Genomic DNA, 20,922 nt, shown 5'->3' with positions numbered 1-20,922 from the left:
TTAAAATGATTTCAAAAGCAGTTATATGCCATTTTGTGTGATGTCAAACTACTGGACAAGTAATTTTTGGTAGTAAGGAAAGGTCAAGATCTCAGAATTCTTATCCGTAAGACGGCATCAAATATTCACCTTCCTGTGAATATTGTACAACGCCTAATGTATTTAAAACCTTGCATAGCAGACAACTGCAAACTAATTTTATTTAGAATCAGACCTATGAATGATTAAGAAATGAAAAATAAAACTAAGCTTATGTTATAAAATACTTTCAATTCGAGATGCTGGGATAGAACCCCAAATGACGAATGGGAGTGCTGAGAATACTAGATTCAGCCCCAAACTTCTGTCCTGATCATTTAATTTAATACTTCAGCATCTCTTTTACGTCTTCACGTGAAGAGAGTTTATTTCTTATATCAAAGTCTTTTTCTAGCAGAAGGAAGTGCTACAAATGCTGTCAGGACAGCTCAACTTGCATCCAAGTTCCTACCTCAGTTATTCTTCCATTTTCCTTTATGTGACAGCTTTTCTTTGCAGTTTCTTTGCAGTGGTCTTCATTTGATACAGGAATAGGAGGAACTTTTCTATTTTTGGAGTCCTTTAGATTTTTTTTTTAAAAATGGAAGTTTGAAAAGGTATTCTTGTTGGCTCTCTCCCTCTTCTCTTTTTTTTAATGCTCCCTCCATTCTCACCTTCATATATACTGGAAAATAGTAGTAACTATTGGCTTAACCAATTTGTTTCTCATTGGAACCATTTGGATATGTTTCTGAGTATCAACTTAGACTTTCTTCTTCTAATCTATCATTGATCTTCTTACGAATAATCAAATCTAAAGACTTCAATATGTATTACTTTGAGTTTTTAGTGTTGGAATGATTAGAGGAACAGAAACAAAAACTAGGGAGCAGGAAACTAATGAGTAGGCACTAGTTCAAGGAATCCATTACTAGCTGGCTGAGAGCTTTAAGAAGTTGGCTGTGGAAGGAGATGAAGTGATTGATTATTATGGTAACTGCTTGCTATTACTGTGTTAGGGAATGGGGTGGTTAATTATCCTGCATGCTATTTGAAATCTTTGAAAGGAAGTCTTTTACAGTTAGCTAACAGTAAGTATCCTTTTATTCACTTTGTTATGTTAAAACTTGCAGTTTGGGACTTAAAAAATTACTTTTGGGACATACCACACTGCTTTATTTACCACAGTAAAAATGATTCTGACAGCCATATATATATTTTTATTGCATCGAGGCTTAGAAATGTAAGTGCATATCATTGTGTTTGGGCATCTCTGGATGTACCCCACTCATTTTGGGTAGATCCAGGTGTTATACTAGGCAAGAATACTAAATCTGAAGACATTCACTTAAGCTTTGACTCTTAATCTGATGAAATAGATCTTGTACATAAACTGAGAACCACAGTTGATCCAAGATAAATCTTAGTGTTTTCCACTGGGAAATCAACTATTTTTACTTCTTATGTTGCATTTTGCCAATTTTTACTGGTTAGTTATTGCAAATGATATTGTACCATTTCCAGTTGTAAAATTTCTAACGGGGAAAAATTAAAAGAATTTTTTAGGCATGTAGCCATTTTGAGGTATTGCAAAATTTTTTCAGTTGCCTTACTATATTACTTATATTACTTTATTGAATATGTAGGAGAAGATGACACTATGAATTTTTAAAAGAGTAATTTTTCTGTTGTTAGCTTTTTAGTTGGAGAAGGAGCCTACAGATGGGCAGTAGATCATGGAATACCCTCTTGCCCTCCTAACATCATGACCACAAGTAAGTAAAACTTTTCAAAATTAAGCTGTATTAGCATATATACCTGAAAGTGTTACATTGCTTTTGATCCATATAGTACCTATATTTAAGGAAGAAAGCTTGTATGTTGAAATATTTTAGTTAAAAGATAAATAGAAAGTTATTTGATTTTAAGCCACCTTTATATTCCTGAGGTCCCCCCACTCCTGCTTTCTCATGCTTTTAAAAAAATTTTTGGCTGCATTGGGCTTTCGTTGCTGTGCGTGGGCTTTCTGTAGTTGGGGTGAGTGGGGGCTACTCTTCATTGCGGTGCGCAGGCTTCTCATTGTGGTGTCTTCTCTTGTTGCGGAGCACGGGTTCTAGGTGCGCGGGCTTCAGTAGTTGCAGCACGCAGGCTCAGTAGTTGTGGCTCATAGTCTTAGTTGCTCCGGGGCATGTGGGATCTTCCCGGACCAGGGATTGAACCCATGTCCTCTGCATTGGCAGGCAGATTCTTAACCACTGCGCCGCCAGGGAAGTCCTTGCTCATGTTCTTATAGAAGTATTGTTAAAGGATCCCTTTTAGGCTACTTAAAATAATTACTAACAATAAAACCATAATACCAGCCACTCAGAGAGAGAGAAGAAAACATAGGTCAACATTTACACAACCTTGAGCTGAGGAAGGCCTATCTAGGTACCAAGTGTATGAGAAGGAAGAACAAAAGTGTGACTGCAGGAAGAGTTAAGACTGAAAAAACATTTATCATAACTATGACAATGGGATACATATGCAAGTTTTGCCAGATTAAAAGTCACACGAATACATGTGATACCCCAATAGAAAAGGGTCAAAAGACATAAATAGATAATATAACATAACTAATAGGGACATTCAAATTAAGGTGAATACATGTTAAATCTGTTCCTGCTCACTTGGTGAAAGAGTTAAAAAATATTGTATTACTGCTGGTAAGTGTGTGGCAAAATGAACATAATACATTGTAGGTACAAATGTAGATTGGCAGAAATTTTGGAGGACAGCTAAGTAGTATAGATCAAAAGCCTTAAACCCATTCTGCATCTTGGAACGTGTCATCAGAGATATAGAGATAGATTTATGTAGAAGGGTACTCAGTGAGCATTATTAAGAATGTAAAAAAAAATTCTATTATATATAAAATAAACTACAAGGATATATTGTATAACACAGGGAATATAGCCAATTTTTATAGTAACTATAAATGGAGTATAACCTTTAAAAAATTGTGAAATCACTATATTGTATACCTGTGACTTATATAATATTATACATCAACTACTTCAATAAAAAAAGGGAAGAAAAGAAAAACATAAAGAAAGATTATTAAAAAATTTGAAAAAGACTTATGTCCAACACAGAGGAATGTGAGTAAACTATCACATGGTCTTATAATGAAATGTTATGAAGTAACTGGAAATTGTTATAAAGACTGATAATGATTAAATCTAATAATGACTTAAAAAAGTGAAAAATGAGGTTATAAATATGTATATATGTGTGTTTTATATGTCTGTCTTAAAAAGAAATCATGGCTACATGTTTATGCATAAAACAAATAGTAAAAACATATACTACTTGTTTTTTAAATTTTTATCAAGTAATCTATGAATGTAATTTAAATAATCAAATGAAAAAGTGAGGAATCATTAGCTCCAAGGAAACCAAGTTGTATAAAAAAGAGATGACTATTTATCATAGCAAGTGTCTAATAAGGACCAGCTCTTAGTAACATTATATTCAGAATGAACTGCATACTGCTGCAAGTTGTAATATTGAGAGGCTGGAAGGAGGAGAAATGTGTGTGTGCAGGGAGGCCGGGAGTGTGAGAGTCCTGGATCCGCACACTCGCCACCACTAATGCTGCCTTAGAGTCTGCCCAGTGGGACTTGCTGTGGAGCTCTTATATCAGGCACACAAATCAGCTCATCTGCCAATTCCATCTTGTTTTTCCTTGGAGGCAGGCCACCTGGCAACCTGGGTCTAGAGTGGGCGCTCAGTAGGCCTGCTGTGCAGCTGTCATCTGGTCTTCACCTCCCCATCACTTTGGAATTCCGTTTTCCTCTCTCCAATATCAAATTGTCTGTTTCCGAATGTCTTTTTTTTTTTCTTTCTTGTTTTACTCCCTCATTTGATATATGGAAGGTGGGAAATCACTTTCGCTTAGGTTTCTGAAGAAATTGCTCTGTCTTCTAATTTCCAGTCTTGCTATTATGCAGTCTGCTGGCACTTTGATTCCCAGTTTTTTGTCGTGTCTTTTGCCTCTTTGGAAGGAAGTTCTTATTTCAGTGGTCTTATTACCTCAATGATATCTTGGGATGGGTCCTTTTTTACTTATTGTACTGGGTACTCTTTTGGACTCTCCATCTGGAAATCCATGTGCTTTGGGGAAATTAAAAAAAATTTGTGTAATAATCTCTCCCCCTATCTCTCCTTTGTTATATTTTTCTAATTTCTTTCAATTAGATGTTGGATCTTGTACTCTAATCCCATGTATCATTTTCAAAAGTTACTTTTTCTCCTTTTAAAAATCTCTGTCTTTTGTCCTGCTTTCTGGGAAGTTTCTTCAATTGTATCTTCCAAATCTACTTCTAATGAATTTATAATTTTGGTTTTCATATTTTTAATTTCTAGAGATTCATCTGTGATTAATACTTTTAAAACATGGGGTTTTATTTCATGAACTCAGTATTTTTACTCTCTCTCTTAGGATATTATGGTTTAAAACTTGTTCTTATCCACTGTTTCTGCTTCCTCTGTCTTTGTGTTTGTTTCAGACCCTAATACATGTTAGCTAATTTCCTCAACTATCTAGTGACCCTCTGCAGTTTTCATATTCATGAGTGAGTTACCTAAAGACCTGTTGGCAGCTTTGTGTGTGAGAGCAGGTCTGTTTGACCTCAAGAGGGGAGGCATTGATCATTTCTCTACACATTTTTCTTTTGGATTAGACAGAGAAATCTTCCCAGCTCTGGCAAGGCAATAGCCAGTATTCTGGTACAGAACAAGGGAAGGGGTTGGAGGTGTCACGGCGCCCTTATCAGACTTTTACGTTAAACTCAGTTTTAGGTAGAGCCCCGTACCTGCTCCCAGATGTGCTTGGTGTCTGCTAATTTGGTGCCGATCTAGTTCAGCCTCTCCACTTTTTCTGCAAGCACAAGGAGGGGATTTGGGCATCTACATGTTCCTTATTGACATTTTCTGCCCATTCTCCTGTTTTTAGTCTCAACCTGGCTTTCAGAGACACCAGGTGCTTTCTACTTTGAGCTCTCTTGATGTTTCTTTGGCAGGAATTAGTTTACTTTGGCTGAGATTAGTTTGCTTTGTGATGTCTTGGCTAGTGGACATTGGGGTTCATCTTCCTCTGCTCAATTAGTTACTGTTTGTCCACTTGCTTTCTATGTTCTAAAACTGTTGGTATCTCCCTTCTCATTATAATCACCCCTTGTGTATGTCAGTCTTTTCCCCCACTTAAATTTCTTTTTGGTAAAGTTTTAGTAGGGCATGGAGATGAATTCATGCATTCAGTCTGCCATTTTTACTTCAGAACATTTATATAAAAATGTGTTAGAAAATAGTACTAGATTTTTTTTCAGGATGGCAAAATTATTTTTGACTATTTTTTATACTTGCAATAAGAAAAACATATTGTGCCATAGATTTTTTTTATGACTTATATAACCAATCAACAAGAAATATTCTGTGAATAAAGCGTTTGAAAGTTAAGTGATATATTCTTTTTTTTTCCCAAAAAAGAATGGTTCTGAGCTATGGGGAATTTAAAAGGAGAAATTATAACTATTATTTAGATTAAAAAAAATTTAAATACCATCTTATACTCAGCCATTTGTTTAATCCTCAGTAGAAATAAAATGGTATGTTGGTGCTGGTTAATGATAATGTTTTATACTTGATTACCTTTTGGGGGGCATAATTTGTAGGTTTTTATTCCCCTTCAGCTTTTAGAATGTCTTTCTAAGGTTTATTCTAAGTTTATTACACATTTTCACATGTACTTACATATTTCATTCCTATATGTAGATTTGAATTTCTTTCTGCATCTTTTCCTTCAGCCTGGAATGCTACATATTTTCTGGTAATGTGGTAGATGTAGTGGTGAAAACTTTTCTCAGCTTTCATTATCTGAAAAGCATCCTTATTTTGCTTTTACTTTGAAAAGACATTTTTGTTGGATATAGACTTCTAGGTTGGCAGGTTTTTTCCTTTTAGCACTTTTTTTCTTTTTTTTTTATTGTGGTAAAATATTCATAACATAAAATTTACCGTTTTAACAATTTTTTTTTTTTTTTTTGCGGTACGCGGGCCTCTCACTGTTGTGGCCTCTCCCGTCACGGAGCACAGGCTCCGGACGCGCAGGCTCAGCGGCCATGGCTCACGGGCCCAGCCGCTCCGCGGCATGTGGCATCTTCCCGGACCGGGGCACGAACCTGTGTCCCCTGCATCGGCAGGCGGACTCTCAACCACTGCCCCACCAGGGAAGCCCCCATTTTAACAATTTTTAAGTGTATAATTCAGTGGTACTAAATACATTCATATTGTTGATTAACCATCGCCACCATCCATTTCTATTTTTTCCTCAGCCCAAACAAACTCTGTACCCATTAAACAGTGATTACCCATCCCCCTCTTGCCTGTCCCTGGTAACCTTTATTCTGCTTTCTTTGTCTATGAATTTGCCTGTTCTAGGTCCCTCCTCTAAGTGGAATCACATAGTATTTGTCATTTGTGTCTGTATTATTTCACTTAGCATGTTTTCATCTATGTTGTAGCATGTATCAGAATTTCCTTCTTATAGCTGAATAATATTCCATTGTATCCTTTTAGCACTTTTAAAGATGTTATTCCATTATATTTTGGATTCCATTGTTTCTGCTAGGAAGTTAGACATGATAATTATTGCTTCCTTGTGTGTAATGTGTCTTCTTTTTTCTCTGACTGTTTTAAAAAATTGTTCTATTTGTTTTCACCTAGGTATGGTTTCCTTTGTGCTAGTTTTATTGTGCCTGTTGAATCTGAGGGTTCAGTTTTTACTCAAATTAGGAAAACTATTGGACTCTCTGCTTCATGCTCTCCCTCATCTGTTTCTAGGACTTCAATTTCACTTATATTAAAACATTTGATACTGTCATGTGTTCCTGAGGCTCTGATTTTTTTCAGTCTTTGTTCTCGGTGCTTTCTGTATTAGTCAGGACTCTCCATAGAGACAGAACCAATAAGATACCTATCTATCTATCATCTGTCTATCTAAAGAGATATTATAAAGAATTGGCAATCATGGAGGCTGACAAGCAATTATGGAGGCTGACAAGTCCCAAGATATGCAGGGTCAGTCAGCAAGCTGGAGACCAGGAGAGCCAATGGGGAAGTTTCAATCCAAATTCAAAGGCCTGAAAACTGGGAGGGTCAATTGTATAGTTCAGTGTGAAGGCTGGCAGGCTTGAGACCCAGGATCAGCTAATGTTTCAGATCAAGTATGAAGGCAGGAAAAAGTTGATGTTCTAGTTGAAAGACAGTCAGGCAAGAGGAATTTTCTCTTACTTGGGGAGAGTCTGCATCTTTGTTCTATTAAGGCCTTGAGCTGATTGGATGAGGTCCATTTACAAAGAAAGGGAGGGCAATCTGCTTTACTCCGTCTATCAATTAAATGTAAATCTCAACCTTATCAAACATACCCTCACAGACATACCTAGAATAAAGCTTGACCAATATCTGGGCACTCTCTGGCCCAGTCAAGTTGTCAAATAAAATTAACCATCACACTTCTATTTGTTTGATTTCTGTTGAATTGGTCTTTGAGTTTATTGATCTTTCCTCCTGCAGTTTCTAATTTGATATTAATCTGATGTTATGATTTAAAAAATATAAAATATTATGTTTTCAGTTTTAAAGTTTCCATTAAAAAAACAGCCTTCATCTTTGTCTTGAAATTTCCCATGTCTTCACCCATTATATCCATTGTTGGCATATTTATCATTGTTATTTTGAAATCTTTGACTGCTAATTCTAAAATCTAGGTAATCTGTGGGTCAGTTTCTACTGATAGATTTTTTTTTTCTTGACCTTGGTCACACTTTTCTGTTTAGTTGCATGTCTCAATTTTTAAAAAAAAAATTACACCTTGAGACTATGATTTGTTATCATCCTTTGAATGATATTGAGTTTGTTCTAACATGTAATTAAATTATTTGCAGTTCACCTTGATATTGTCACAGCCTGGTTTTTGGCTTTGTTAAAGTGAGTCTATTTCAGTTTTTTTCTTAATCCTAGAGTTGTCTCTTAGTACTAGTTTGTGGTCTTTATTCCTGAGATATGGCCTTTCTGGGGTTTCAGTGGAAAGTCTCAAACTTTAAATTTTGTCTCTCTGACAGTGGGTATTTACTAAAACATCTGTTCACTTTTCAGCTGTTATTTTCCTCAGTGGACTTTACGGAATCTTGCATCCTGTATGAACAGTCAAGGACTCATTCAGGATTTGAGGGGACTTTTACATAGATTTTTGGGCTTCTTTTTTTGTGGATTTCTCCTTTCCAGGATTCCTCCCTTACTTTCCAGTGGCTTCAGTAGCCCCAGACTCCTTCATCTCAGGCCAATAAGACTGTAGTTTTCTACCTGAGCTCTATTTTCTGTGTATCTCACAGAGTGGGGAGTGCCTCATGGTGAAAGCTGTTTGAATTTTGATCTCACCCAGTGTGTTTCTTTTCTTTCAGTGGTTGAATCCTCTCCTATTTCTGCCAGCTTTTCGTCACTTGCCTTCAAATAGGCTTTTTTTTTTTTTTTTTTTTTTAGTTTAAAACTTCTGCCCAGAGTTTGTAATTATTATTGGTCTGTAGGTTAGTCTCATATAAGCTATTCTTTCATTACCAGGAGCTGGAACTGATGTTTTGTAAATGTGTACTATTAACAAACACAATAATAAAAATAATATAAATTAATAAATGTATCTAACCATTGTATTTATTACTTTTTAATTGTGTGGTAGAGGAATAAGTTATCTTCTTAAATATTGAAGCATTTTACATAAACGTGGTCTTCCTTTTTACTTCCATTCCCAATCCCAGACTCCTGCTCAGTCTGATAACCACAGTTACTTGTTTGATTTGCTTCTCTCTGTTCCAACAGAAATGTTGGAATATATAGTATTCCAACATATGTAGTTGGAAAAGAATATATAGTATTCTTTTTTAAGTAGATAAATGGTATCATACTGTAGTATTTTTAGTGTTTGTAGATAAGTAGTATTATAACATGGCTTTTTAAAATATTTTTTGTAATGCAGCAAGATGTATTTTGAAATCTGTCCATGTTGATATATATAGATGAATTAATTTTTAAACTGTTGAATAGCATTTTACCATATTTATTTAGCTGTTTCTTTATTGATAGGCATTCAGGTTGATTCTAGATTTTGCCATTAACATTGATAATTCCATGAATATTCTTGTACACATCACTTAATATATACGTGTTCTATTGGGGTAGATAGTTGGAAGTAGAATTGCTGACTCATAGAGGATGTGCATTTACTGTTTTGCTGGCTATTGCCAGATTCCTAAGAGGTTTGCTGTCTACTTTTGAGAAGTCTGTCTTTGTATAGTCGGTACCATTGATGAACACATAGTAGCTCAGAGCACAGACTTTAGAGGCCTTTATGTGACCAGGGGTGAGTTACCTCCAAGACACTTTTCTCATGGAGACGTTGTGATTCCTTGAGGTAATGTATCAAGAATTCTTACTCCAATTTTGGGGGCATAGAAACACTCAGATGTTGACTGTTAATATCATTCTCACTGTCATTAATATGTTGGATGTGAAAATGATCTTGGTGATGTGATTCCATCAGAATTTAATAGGCTTAGCTCTTTAGCACTGACTAATAAGATGATTTTAGTGATTGATCGTATCTGGAGTTAGGTGTAACCAGTAGAGCAGTGGTTTTCTACTTTGGCTGCACATCAGAGTCACTGGGGAGCTTTGAAAAATTCACAAGCCCTGGCTGCACTCAAAATCAATGAAAACAGCAACTCTGTAGATGGGACCCAGGCATCTGTAGTCTTTAAAGTTTTGTAGGTAATTTTAATGCGCATTCAGTTTTCAGAATGTCTGAGATAGAATGTGTACATTCTTTTGAATTCTTCCAGAAAATTCATTAAAGTTGAAATTGAAAGTAATTTTGTTTTCCTTTGGTAAAGGACAACCTTAAATAGTTTGTGCTACAAAGTTGCTACCATCTATTCCTTAATTTTCAGCTGTTTTATGCTTTGATTGGACCTGGGATACATCTTTAAATTAAATAAAGAGTAGATTAAGGATGTTATTCTGTTCTTTCAATTTATGGGCATGATTCCACCACAAGGAATCCTATTTTCTTCTTTTCTGTTGGCTAGATTGTGTTCTTACAGTTTTTCTGCCTTTGCGTAAGGTACTTTGAAAGACAACATGATATTAAACATACTTTGTAATTGTAGAGTTTTATCATAACTGGTATATGATATATCAACACTTAATTTCACATGGCTAGTTAATATGGCCAGTTATGCTGTTTCAAATTTTTTATTTTGAAATACTTATAAATTCACATGCAATCCTAAGAAATACAACAGAGAGATTCCATGTACCCTTTGCCCAGTTTCCGCCAATGGGAACATCTTGCCAAACTACAGTACAATATCACATTCAGGATAGTATTGACAGTCAAGATACACAACACTTTTATCACCGCAGGGATATCTCATGTTGCCCTTTTATAGTCTCACCTACTCACCTCCAACCTTCACCCCTTCCTTGACACCTGGCAGTTACTAATCTATTCTCCGTTTGTATAATTTTGTCATTTCAAAAATGTTATATAAATGGTATCATATAGGATATGAGTTTTTGGGAATTGGCTTTTTTATCACGTAGTATAATTCTCTTGAGATTCATCCAGGTGGTGGTTCTTATCAATAGCTTGTACCATCTTATTGCTAAACAGTGGATGTACCACTGTTTGTTTAATCATTTATCCATTGAAAGGCATCTGGGTTATTTCCAGTTTGGGGCTATAATAAATAATGCTGCTATAAATAAATATACATGTACATTTTAAAAAATTTCGGTAAAATACACAATGTAAAATTTACCATCTTAAACATTTTTAATGGTATATTTCAGTAGCTTTAAGTATATTTACAGTGTATAACTATGACTACCATCCATCTGCAAAATCCTTTTCATCTTGAGAAACTGAAACTCTGTGCTCATTAAACACTAACTCCTTGTTTCCTTCCACCTGGCCCTTGGCAACCACCATTCTTAGTTCTGTCCCTATGAATTTGACTACTCTAGGTACCTCTTATAAGTGGAATCACACATTTTTTCTTTCTTTCCTGACAGGCCTATTTCACTTAGCATGATGTCCTCAAGGTTCAACCATGTTGTAGCATGCGTCAGAATTTCTTTTTAAGGCTGAATAATATTCCATTGTATGTATATATCACATTTTGTTTATCCATTTATACATTGAATGGTTTGAAGCAACTTGAGTTGTTTCCAACTTTTGGTTATTACGCATAATGCTGCTATGAACACAGGTGTACAAATATCTGTTTCAATTCTTTTGGGTACCCAGAAGTGAAATTGCTGGATTATATGGTAATTCTGTTTTTAATTTTTTGAAGAACCAGTGTACTCTTTTCCATTGCAGCTACACCATTTTAAATTCCCACTAATGGTGCACAAAGGTTCCAATTTCTCCACACCCTCATCAACACTTGTTATTTTGTTTTTTGTTTTTTGTTTGGTAATAGCCATCCTAATGGGTATGAGGTGGTATCTTGTGATTTCAGTTTTCATTTCCCTAATGATTATGCTGTCGAGTATCTTTTCATGTGCGTTTTGGCCATTTGTATATCTCCTTAAATGTCTGTCTCCAAAAAGGGAGACAAGGACTAGCCTTTTAAATTCCCTGGAGGTCACTTCATCTGGAGGGAGAGGCACTGCAACAATGGCTGTCTGCCTCTGAGTCTGTACCTCTGTGACCAGAACCAGCAATCAGAGCACAGATTCTGGTATTTGGAGGAGAGGGTCTTTATTGCCCACCCTGACTCTCACAAGCTATGTGCAAGCTGCTCTAGGAGCGTATGCCCAGCTGCCTGCCACAGGGTTGGGGATAGGGTGTGGGGAGGCTACTGTGCGAAGAGCTGAAGTTGACCCAAATTAACCACAGTTTACAATGAAGCTTTCCCCTGGAAACCTTCCTCTTTAATAGACTCCAGAGTTGTATAATACTTAACATTAGACAGATTCTATCAGGCCAGTTGTTGTCTAGGTGGGGAGACAGATTCCTGGTGCTTCTTACTCTGCCATCTTCCCTCTAGCTCCAGCTTATTAATTTTATATCAGACTATTCTGATTCAAGGTTATTAATCCTATCTACAACTATTTGCATATACTTTAAAATTTAAAAAGATGCCATTTATCATTTACCTTTGCATATGATGTCTTTTGCCTTGTAGACATTTTAAATTTTACATGGTTTTATCAATGAACCATCCTTTTGATGGATTCTGGCTTTGATAACATTCAATGTAAAATATTCTACTTTAATGTTAAAACGAGTAAAAATAAAAAATAAAATCTCTCTCAAAAAAGACTGATATAAAAAGACTGGTATTTATGCCTACTGTGCGATGGCTTAATCTTTTTGGACTTCTTTCTTTAGATTTTATATGTTTAAATCATTAATACTTATAAGGTTTCAGATTTGTGTGTAGTGTGGGGTAGGAATTAAATTTGTGTTTTTTTTCCCCAGATAGGTAATGTATTGTGCCAAGAAAGTTTACTGAATAACATATAGATTTCCCAGTGGTATGAAAAAGCAGTGTTATTCTCAAATTCTATTAGGATATACATGAGTTTGTTTCTAAACTTGTTGGTCAGTTCCATTACTTTTTTTTTGTCCATTACTACACTATTGTTCTTAGACTTTGTCTTGAGGGCAACTTTGGTTCCTTTTCCACTTAATTTTCCTAACATATTTGTTTTTCCTTATTTAAAATTTTCTTGATTAATCTTAAAGGTAATATGTTAGAGTATCTTTGTTATTTTCCCACTGTTATTTTGATTAATTTACATCAATGTGGGGGAAATAAATATGCACTTAAAAACACTGTGACACTTTATTGTTTTACTGCAATTTTCATTTAGATTTGCCTGCACATATATTCTTTTCTTTGCACTTAATTCCCCACCCCTCTCCCTGCCTGTTTTTTTTTTTGTCTTTGAGCTTTCACTTTGTATTATTTTGCCTGTTACGGAAGAACACCCTTTAATGTTTTTCATTAGTACAGGTCTTGCTGGTGATGAATTTGCTCATTCTTGTTCACCTGAAACTATTTTTATTTCACCTTCATTTTTTTTTTTTTTTTTTTTTGTGGTATGCGGCCTCTCACTGTTGTGGCTTCTCCCGTTGCGGAGCACAGGCTCCAGACGCGCAGGCCCAGCGGCCATGGCTCACGGGCCCAGCCGCTCTGCGGCATGTGGGATCTTCCCGGACCGGGTCACGAACCCGTGTCCCCTGCATCGGCAGGTGGACTCTCAACCACTGCGCCACCAGGGAAGCCCCTCACCTTCATTTTTGAAGGTTAATTTTACTGGATATACTGTTCTGGGTGAGCAGATATTTCCTTTCAGTGCATTGAAGATAACCACCTTGTCTAAATGCACTTGGTATTGGGGTAGAGGGTAGGGGTAGACTTGCTTGTTTCTAGCTCAGCCTTCCTGTGGGGATGTTGGCCCTTTCAATCCCTAGCTTGCTGTGGGAAGTGTCTCCTATGAAACTCCCACCTTTAATGGGCTCTGGGTTTGACTTATGCCTCTCCTTGATGCCACGGAATCAAATTCAAGTGCTCAAGTGTTGGCAGATGCTCACAGTGCAATAATAATAGCTTTAGTCTTCAGTTTACCCCCAGAAAAGCTCGATACTTTGTATAAGGTTTTTAATGCTTTTAAGGTGGTGTTTTTCATATTTTATCTACATTTTTGATAATATTTGGTGGGAGAATTGCTCTTAAGAATTTAGTCTGCCATTATCAGAAAACTTTGGTAATCTTTTCAGTGTTATATTCCAGTTTGTAATTTCTCTTGTCAGCTGAATCTAATTGTTTAAATCTGTATATCAAGTCTTAAAATTCCAGTTATTGTATTTTTTATTTTTAGAAGTTCTATTTGGTTCTTCTTCAAGTCTGCCTGGGAATTTTATCATCTTTTCTTCCTTAGTTATATTTTCAATATCTTTTTTTTATGTCTGTGAGCATAAACATGTTTTATATTCTATATATGATTACTCTAGTATCTGAGGTCTTTGCCGGTTGGATTATACTTTCTGATGTTTGGCTGACTTTTATTTTTTCATTCTTGGTGATTTATTTCTCATTCGTTTTATGAACTGTTTTTTTAACTATGGGCTCATATTAATTGGAACATGGGAATTCTTTGAGGTCTGGGTGAGCTAAGGTGGGTTTTTCCAGGGAGTATTTGCACTTGATGGGTTTTTGAAGCATTACCTCACCGAGATCATTTTTGATTTTTTGTGTTTTTCAGGCCATATAGGTAATACGAATTCTCCTAATTCTGCCTGAACTTTTAAATATTTTTTTATACTTTAATGTTATATAGATATGTATTTTGTTCTTATAATTCTAATTGTTCAAGAGCAGCGTCCTGCCCCCACCCCCACCTTGTGCGCGCATGCGCACACACATGCGCGTACACACACCCACACCCACACATGCGTGTACACACACCAACACACACCCACACATGCGTGTACACCCACCCGCCCCCACCCACACCCACACCCCCCCCAACACCCACACCCACACACACCCACAAAACAGAACTCCCCTTCCCAAACCAGCCAAGTGTAACAGGACTTTTCTTGTCTTACGTTTATAGCCAAGGCTGTGACTTACAAGTTTCCTGATTCTTTGCATATTGTGGCATTTTCTAGTTTTCCCTTTCATTGGGCATATCACCCTTTGGGGTTCCCCCTTTTTATGTGGATGATCTCCAATATGTTTTCTCCTGCTGCATTGTCCCAAGTCTCAGCTCTTGTCTCTTATGCACAGAGACCTTCAAAACCAGAGCTGGCCATGGCATGCATTAGCAGACACTCCTGGAGAGCATCTACCTTCAGAACTCACTTGTCTCTCTGGATTTGACCTTTTTCTTAATTTTTTTACTTTAGGTTATTTTTCTTATTCCCTCCCACCTCAGTGTACACTGAAAAGACTTTATAAAACCCTTTATCCAACATTCTGAAGGATTTAGTCCTGAGGAGGCTCTTCAGGATCTCTCATCTGCCCCATTGCCCTAATATTTTTCAAATGTTATTTTTAATGTTTCTTTTATAGGATTCAGTTTAGCTGCATTTAAAAGAAACAAGAGGAAACTAGAGCTGGCAGAAAGGGTGGAAACAGATTTCATTCAACTAAAGAAAAGAAGACAATCAAGTGAAAAGGTCAGGAGGTGTTTGAAATATTAATAATTAATGTATCATAATGATATACTTAGTCTGCATTTAGATATATAAGCCTCAGAATAGTACAACCCAGTAGAAATATAATGCATGCCACATATGTACTTTTTAAGTTTTCCAGTAGCTGCATTTAAAAAAATTAAAAGAAACAGGTGAAATTAATTTTAAGACTTATTTAAAACAGTGAATCTAAAATACCGCTTCAAAAATGTGATCAGTGAAAAAATATTACTAGTGATCTAGTCTATTTTCTTTTTTTTTTGTATTGTCTTCAAAAAGCAGTGTGTATTTTACACTTACAGCACGTCTCAATTATGACATTAACTTTTCATTGGAAATATGATCTGTATCTATATATCATAAAGTTAACAGTTGAAAAAGTAGGCTTACATAACAAGTTACATGACAAACATACTTAAGACTTCCCAGAAATTGAGTTGAAACTCTGTTTTAAAATTAAAGTTTATTAAAATGTAATAACATTAAAAATTTAGCTTCTCATTTGTCCTCACCACAGTTTAAGTGCTCAGTTAGCTCCATGTGGCTCCTAGCTGCTGTTTTGGTCCTTGCAACTCTGGATGAACATGGCTGTTTAGGGGATAGAGTGTTATAAGGAAATGTATATATTGGATTCATGTAGGTTTTTTGTACATTCTAATTACATGTCTCTGTTTCTTGTTCTTATATTTTCTTTGTATTTCATGCATTTGTGTGCCCTCATGAGCCTGCGTGTGGCATTTCTTAGGTGTTTTGGGGGATAGAAAAATTAAAAACCATAACATTCATGCTCAAACTATGGCTTAGAGGTTCGTTAGCACACAGTTCATGGTGGAGTTCTCATGTCACATCGTCATTTGATATAACTTGGCATCTCGTTAATATTCTTCATTGATTAGTCCCATAATTGCTTATGTACTGGCTAATGCTTTCCGTCATAGCTATATATGGTTCATTCACATATGAATGCATACTAAATCTTCTCTCATGGTGATAGATATTTTTCCAGTGTGTTGCCACATGGGACAATTAATCAAACATTTTGGTCCAAACCTTTTTATTTTTCTGCCAGAGAAGAGTAGAAATTTAGGAGGCAAATGAACAAATGAGTAGGTAGACCTTGGTGAAAGTGGCTAGCAGTGCGGTTCTGTTTCTTCGGTTTTTGCATCCTATGTGATGTCTGAGTAAGCAAATTTAGGACTTCTGTTCTTTTAAAAAACTGATAAAATTCACATATAGTGAGCAATTTAATCATTTTTATAAATATATATATATAGCCATGTAACCCATACACCTATCACGATGTAGAACATATCTGGTTCTTTTGTACTTCCTTTCAGCCATTCTCTACCCTTTATAGGTGACCACTGCTCTGAGTTTTATCACCATAGATGTTTTGTGTTGCTCTTGAGCTTTATATAATTGGAATCTTACAGGATGTACTCTTTTCTATTTGGTTTCTTTCACAAAGTGTTTTTGAGACAGTGGGTCACAGGTTTATTCTTTTTTATTACTGAATAATATTCCCATTTACTGTAAGTTGTTTATCCATTCTCCTACTGATGGACATTTGGTTCATTTCCAGGCTTGTACTTTATGAATAAAGCTGTTATGAACATTCTTATACAGGTCTTTTTTTCAGGGACATCAGTTTAGGGTTTTTATGCATAGAAATATCAGTTGACCTTATAGAGAATATCTTCAGCTGGTCTTACTTAGAAGATTCATTTTTTTATTCAGAAAATATTTATTAAGCAGCTACTCTTGGTGCTGAGCTGGGTAGTAAGAAAACGGTGGTGAACAAGATGGAGGTAATTCCTGCTCTAATGAAATTTTACATTTTAGTGTCTAGAGACGGAAACATATAAACATACAATCAAGTAAGATAATTACGATGTTTGATAACTGATATAAAGGAAAAAGAAGCACAAGATGATATGATACAAAGTAACTTGGATATGAGAGATGGAGGGGAGACTCAAAAGAGGACTCCTTTAGTTAGGATGATACCTTGCTAGTTAGAGACCTTTCTGAGGGTGTAACATTTGAGGCGACATCTGAAAAATATGAAGTGAGTTTTATGAGAAGTCAGTGGAATAGTGTTCCAGGCAAAATGAACTGCATGTGCAGTGGCCCTGGTGGGGACTTGGCATATCGGAGGAATGGAGAAGAGGGGCATTGTGCCTAAAGCATGGTGGGCAAGAGGAGGATGGTATGATCTGAAGCTGGAGAGGTAGGTAGATGCCGGCTCCTTGAGGAGTTTCCACTTTTGTTTCATGAATAATGAGTTATTGTAAAAGCAGAGAAGCAACACTGCCTTATTCATATTTTACAGAGTTCTTTCTGGCTGCTACGTGGTGAATAGGGGAAGGCAAAAACAGAAGTGAGGAGATTAGTTACAAAGTTATTACAGTTGGGAGATGGTGCCACATGGACTGTGGATGTTAGGGATGGAGATGGAGAGAAGTGAATATATCCAGGATATATTATAAGGGCTCCTAGAAAGACAGGAATTACTGATGCCTTATAGAGAGGGGATTTGAAAGTTTTAGTTTAGTCATAGTGTATTGCCATTTACTAAGGTGGGGCAGGGAGCTGGAGAAAGTATGGCTTCAAGGTGGTGGAGGTGGGAAGTGGAAATCAAGAACTTTCTTAGTTCATGTTCCCTTAATGAACTCAGATTAACCAATGCTTTTCATTTTCACAATAAAACATATTGTCTGATGCCAAGGCACCCTGGACACTCAAGGTAATAGACCACTTTTAGTGTGCTATGTTCCTCTACTCCTTTCAGTTGAATTTTGTGCCACCAAGAGCTTCATTATGCTCATTGTTTTTATCATTTTATCCTTTATCATAATTCATTGTCTCTCATAAACTGATGAATATTGAGTTTAAAAAGAGAATTGTCTGCTTGAAAACTGGAAGAGTTGTTTGTTTGAAAACTAACTTGAAAAAGCAGAGTGGGTCTATAAAAAGTTGCTGTAGAATTAAGCATGGGCAAACCAGCTGTGAAAGATTGAGAAAAATCGTAAAAATCTAGAAGCTTTGTGCATTCAGAGTGTGTTGTTAGTGTATTTATATTCTTGTTCTATTTTTAGATAAAATAAAACTTGAAATCATAGGACAGTCCAGGGTGTTATAGGAAGATGATATGGAACATTTGTACATGGGCTCACATTCAGAGAAAGTCTTATATGAAAAGATTGGCTAGTGAATGAATGAATTGGTTTTATGTTTTAAATAAAAAGGAAATATTTACAATATGTGTCCTTCTTTATGATTCTGTCCTTCACCCAGAGAATATTCAATTTTTGAAAAATTTAAACAACCACTCATCAACCTGGTTAAGAGGATTTGCAATAAAAAGCTGAATGTGGCAGCAGGAAAGATTAACTGTGGAGTTGGTTTTATGCATCTGAAGCTTAGGGGTAGGTCAGGGGGGACATTCCCATTTGGCAATCATTGGCATCAAAAGGAATATGAATCCACATGTCCAGATGAGCTCACTTAGTAGGAGTGAGTGAAGATAGAGGTCTGAAAACTGAACCCTGGGCCAGGCCAACATGTCTACATTGGGAGGAGGAGAAACCAGCGAAAGAGAAAGATGGAGCAGCCAGTGGGGCAGAGGGGCCACCAGGAGAGTGTCTGGGAAGCAGAGAGGAGCGTTCAAAGTCAGGCATCACCTGGGTCAAGTGCTGCTGACAAAACAGTCGGGAGGACAGAGGACTGGCCACTGGACTCGGCACCTGGAGACTTTGGACCTGGATGAGAACAGTTTCCATGATGTGGTGGATTGTAGAGCAGGTGGAGTGGGTCCATCAGGGAGAACAGGGTGGAGATAATTCTTTTGAGAAGTTTTGCTGTGGAGTGGGGAGAGAGAGGTGGGGAGATAGGGTCAAGACACCGTACCACGGTTACCTTCTGTGAATTCACTGAGTAATTTCACCTAGGAAGGCTCAGTTTCCTTATCTTTAACTGAAAATAGTGATAATTCTGCTCCCGTAGCAGGACTGTTAGGAGGAGCAGATGTGTTAATGGATGTTCAAGTGTTTGGTGACTGTCACTGACTGAGACACCATCGTTTTTGCCTTTGCCATTGTTTGCCTTCATCTCAGACAAAAAAGAAGGGAAACTGCTACTCTGGGTGCTACTCTGGGTGGAATCTTGTAATGGAGAAAGGGAGGGTGGTAATGGAGGTCACTAGTAGTGGGTGGAGAGGTGGAATTCAGGCATGATTCAAATGGAGTATTTTAGACCCCTGAAATGACAGGAAAATATTTTTAATATTCAGAATATATGAACTTTAATGTGTACAAAGGACTGTGTTTGACTAGGACCCAGCTTCTGCCTTTAGGGAAGGATGCGGGCCACAGGCTTTGTTTTGCAGATGTTTGCTGTATAACCTTGGCAAAGGTAATAAAAACGCTCCGAGAAAGAAAAGACCACCAGATAAGGAGCCAATGGCGCAGAAAATTATAATTTTTGAGAGGAAGCGTAGCAATTTTTTAGAGATGTGACAGGAAAGGACAAATAGCTATTTTCGAAATCAACCTGTATTTAGTTTATTTCTCCCTGTCCTGTGTGTATAGTTTCAGCATAGTTTTGGTTAGCCAGCATTGACTAAAGCCTGGAACTACTGTGTGTTGTGGCTACATAAAAGAAGCTGTGAGTTGGGTATATAAATATAATAAAAAGAATAGAGCTTTTGGTAACTTTCCTAATGTTCACTTTTTTGTTACTCAGTGTTGAAGGAGATAAATATTGTCTTGAAAGGAGTATACAGTAGAATAAATATTTTAAAGCCTGAAAATAAAGTAAATAAATTGAGCAATTTTTGTTGCATTGATATTTCTCGTTTTTCTTAAAAAAGTAATTGATTGTCCAGACATTATCGCAATACTAATAGAAATCAGAATTAAAGCAAGAAGTATATTTAATCAGCTTGCTACCTCAATTAATTAGAGTATTTTTGTTTTCCTTTGTCTTTGACCATTTACATTTGACTTAGTTTAAAATAAGAATGGTTAATTAATGGAATGCTTTTGGCTGCAAACAATAGAAAACCTGATGGTGACTTAAGAAATGCATATTTGTCCCCCTGCTCCCTGGCCCTCTGCCTCCTAATAAAGAATTTTGGAGGTGGGTGGTTGCAAGCATTCATTAGCTCAGGTTTCCAATGATGCTGGAGCCAACATATCTGGGATTTCTCTTGGGTCTTTTCTCTCATGCCTTTTGTCTTATGGATGGAATATGGCTGCTATAATTTCAGGTGTCACATCTGCATTCAAGGTGAGAAGAAGGTGAGACCATGGAGGGTGTGGGTGGGGAGACTAGTGCCAGATGTGTCCGTCACTTTTTTAACTGGGATGCAAAAGTTTTCCAGAATCTCTCTCAATAGATTTCTCTTTAGTTGTTTTTTTGGGGGGCAGTGGACAAGGGGCGCAGTTTGGTCACATGGCTATTCCCAGTTGCAAAGGAGCCTAGGAAATGAAGTGGATTTTCCTCATTACTATCTCATAGCTCATGGCTTGCTGCTAGACACATTGTCTCCCCCCCCCCCCCCCCCCCCCCCCCCCCCCCCCCCCCCCCCCCCC

General features: G+C 36.7%; 1 protein-coding gene across 4 annotated transcripts in view; it reads left to right on the top strand.

The window, feature by feature from the left end:
- The window catches only part of TASP1 (taspase 1), a 235,932-nt gene that overhangs the window by 56,773 nt on the left and 158,237 nt on the right, over positions 1 to 20,922 (top strand). For all 4 annotated transcript variants that reach the window (XR_003793118.1, XM_029220390.1, XM_029220391.1 and 1 more), the window contains exons 7-8: positions 1,714 to 1,793; positions 15,204 to 15,310. Coding sequence is in view for 3 of the 4 variants with exons in the window: in XM_029220390.1 (XP_029076223.1) it covers positions 1,714 to 1,793; positions 15,204 to 15,310 (187 nt within the window). In the remaining variant the exon portion in view is untranslated. The remainder of the gene's footprint in view (positions 1 to 1,713; positions 1,794 to 15,203; positions 15,311 to 20,922) is intronic.

This window comes from Monodon monoceros, unplaced genomic scaffold, assembly GCF_005190385.1.
Source record: "Monodon monoceros isolate NGI ecotype Baffin Bay Population unplaced genomic scaffold, NGI_Narwhal_1 Super_Scaffold_13, whole genome shotgun sequence".
Lineage (NCBI taxonomy): Eukaryota > Metazoa > Chordata > Mammalia > Artiodactyla > Monodontidae > Monodon > Monodon monoceros.
This window is presented reverse-complemented; position numbering and strand designations above follow the sequence as displayed.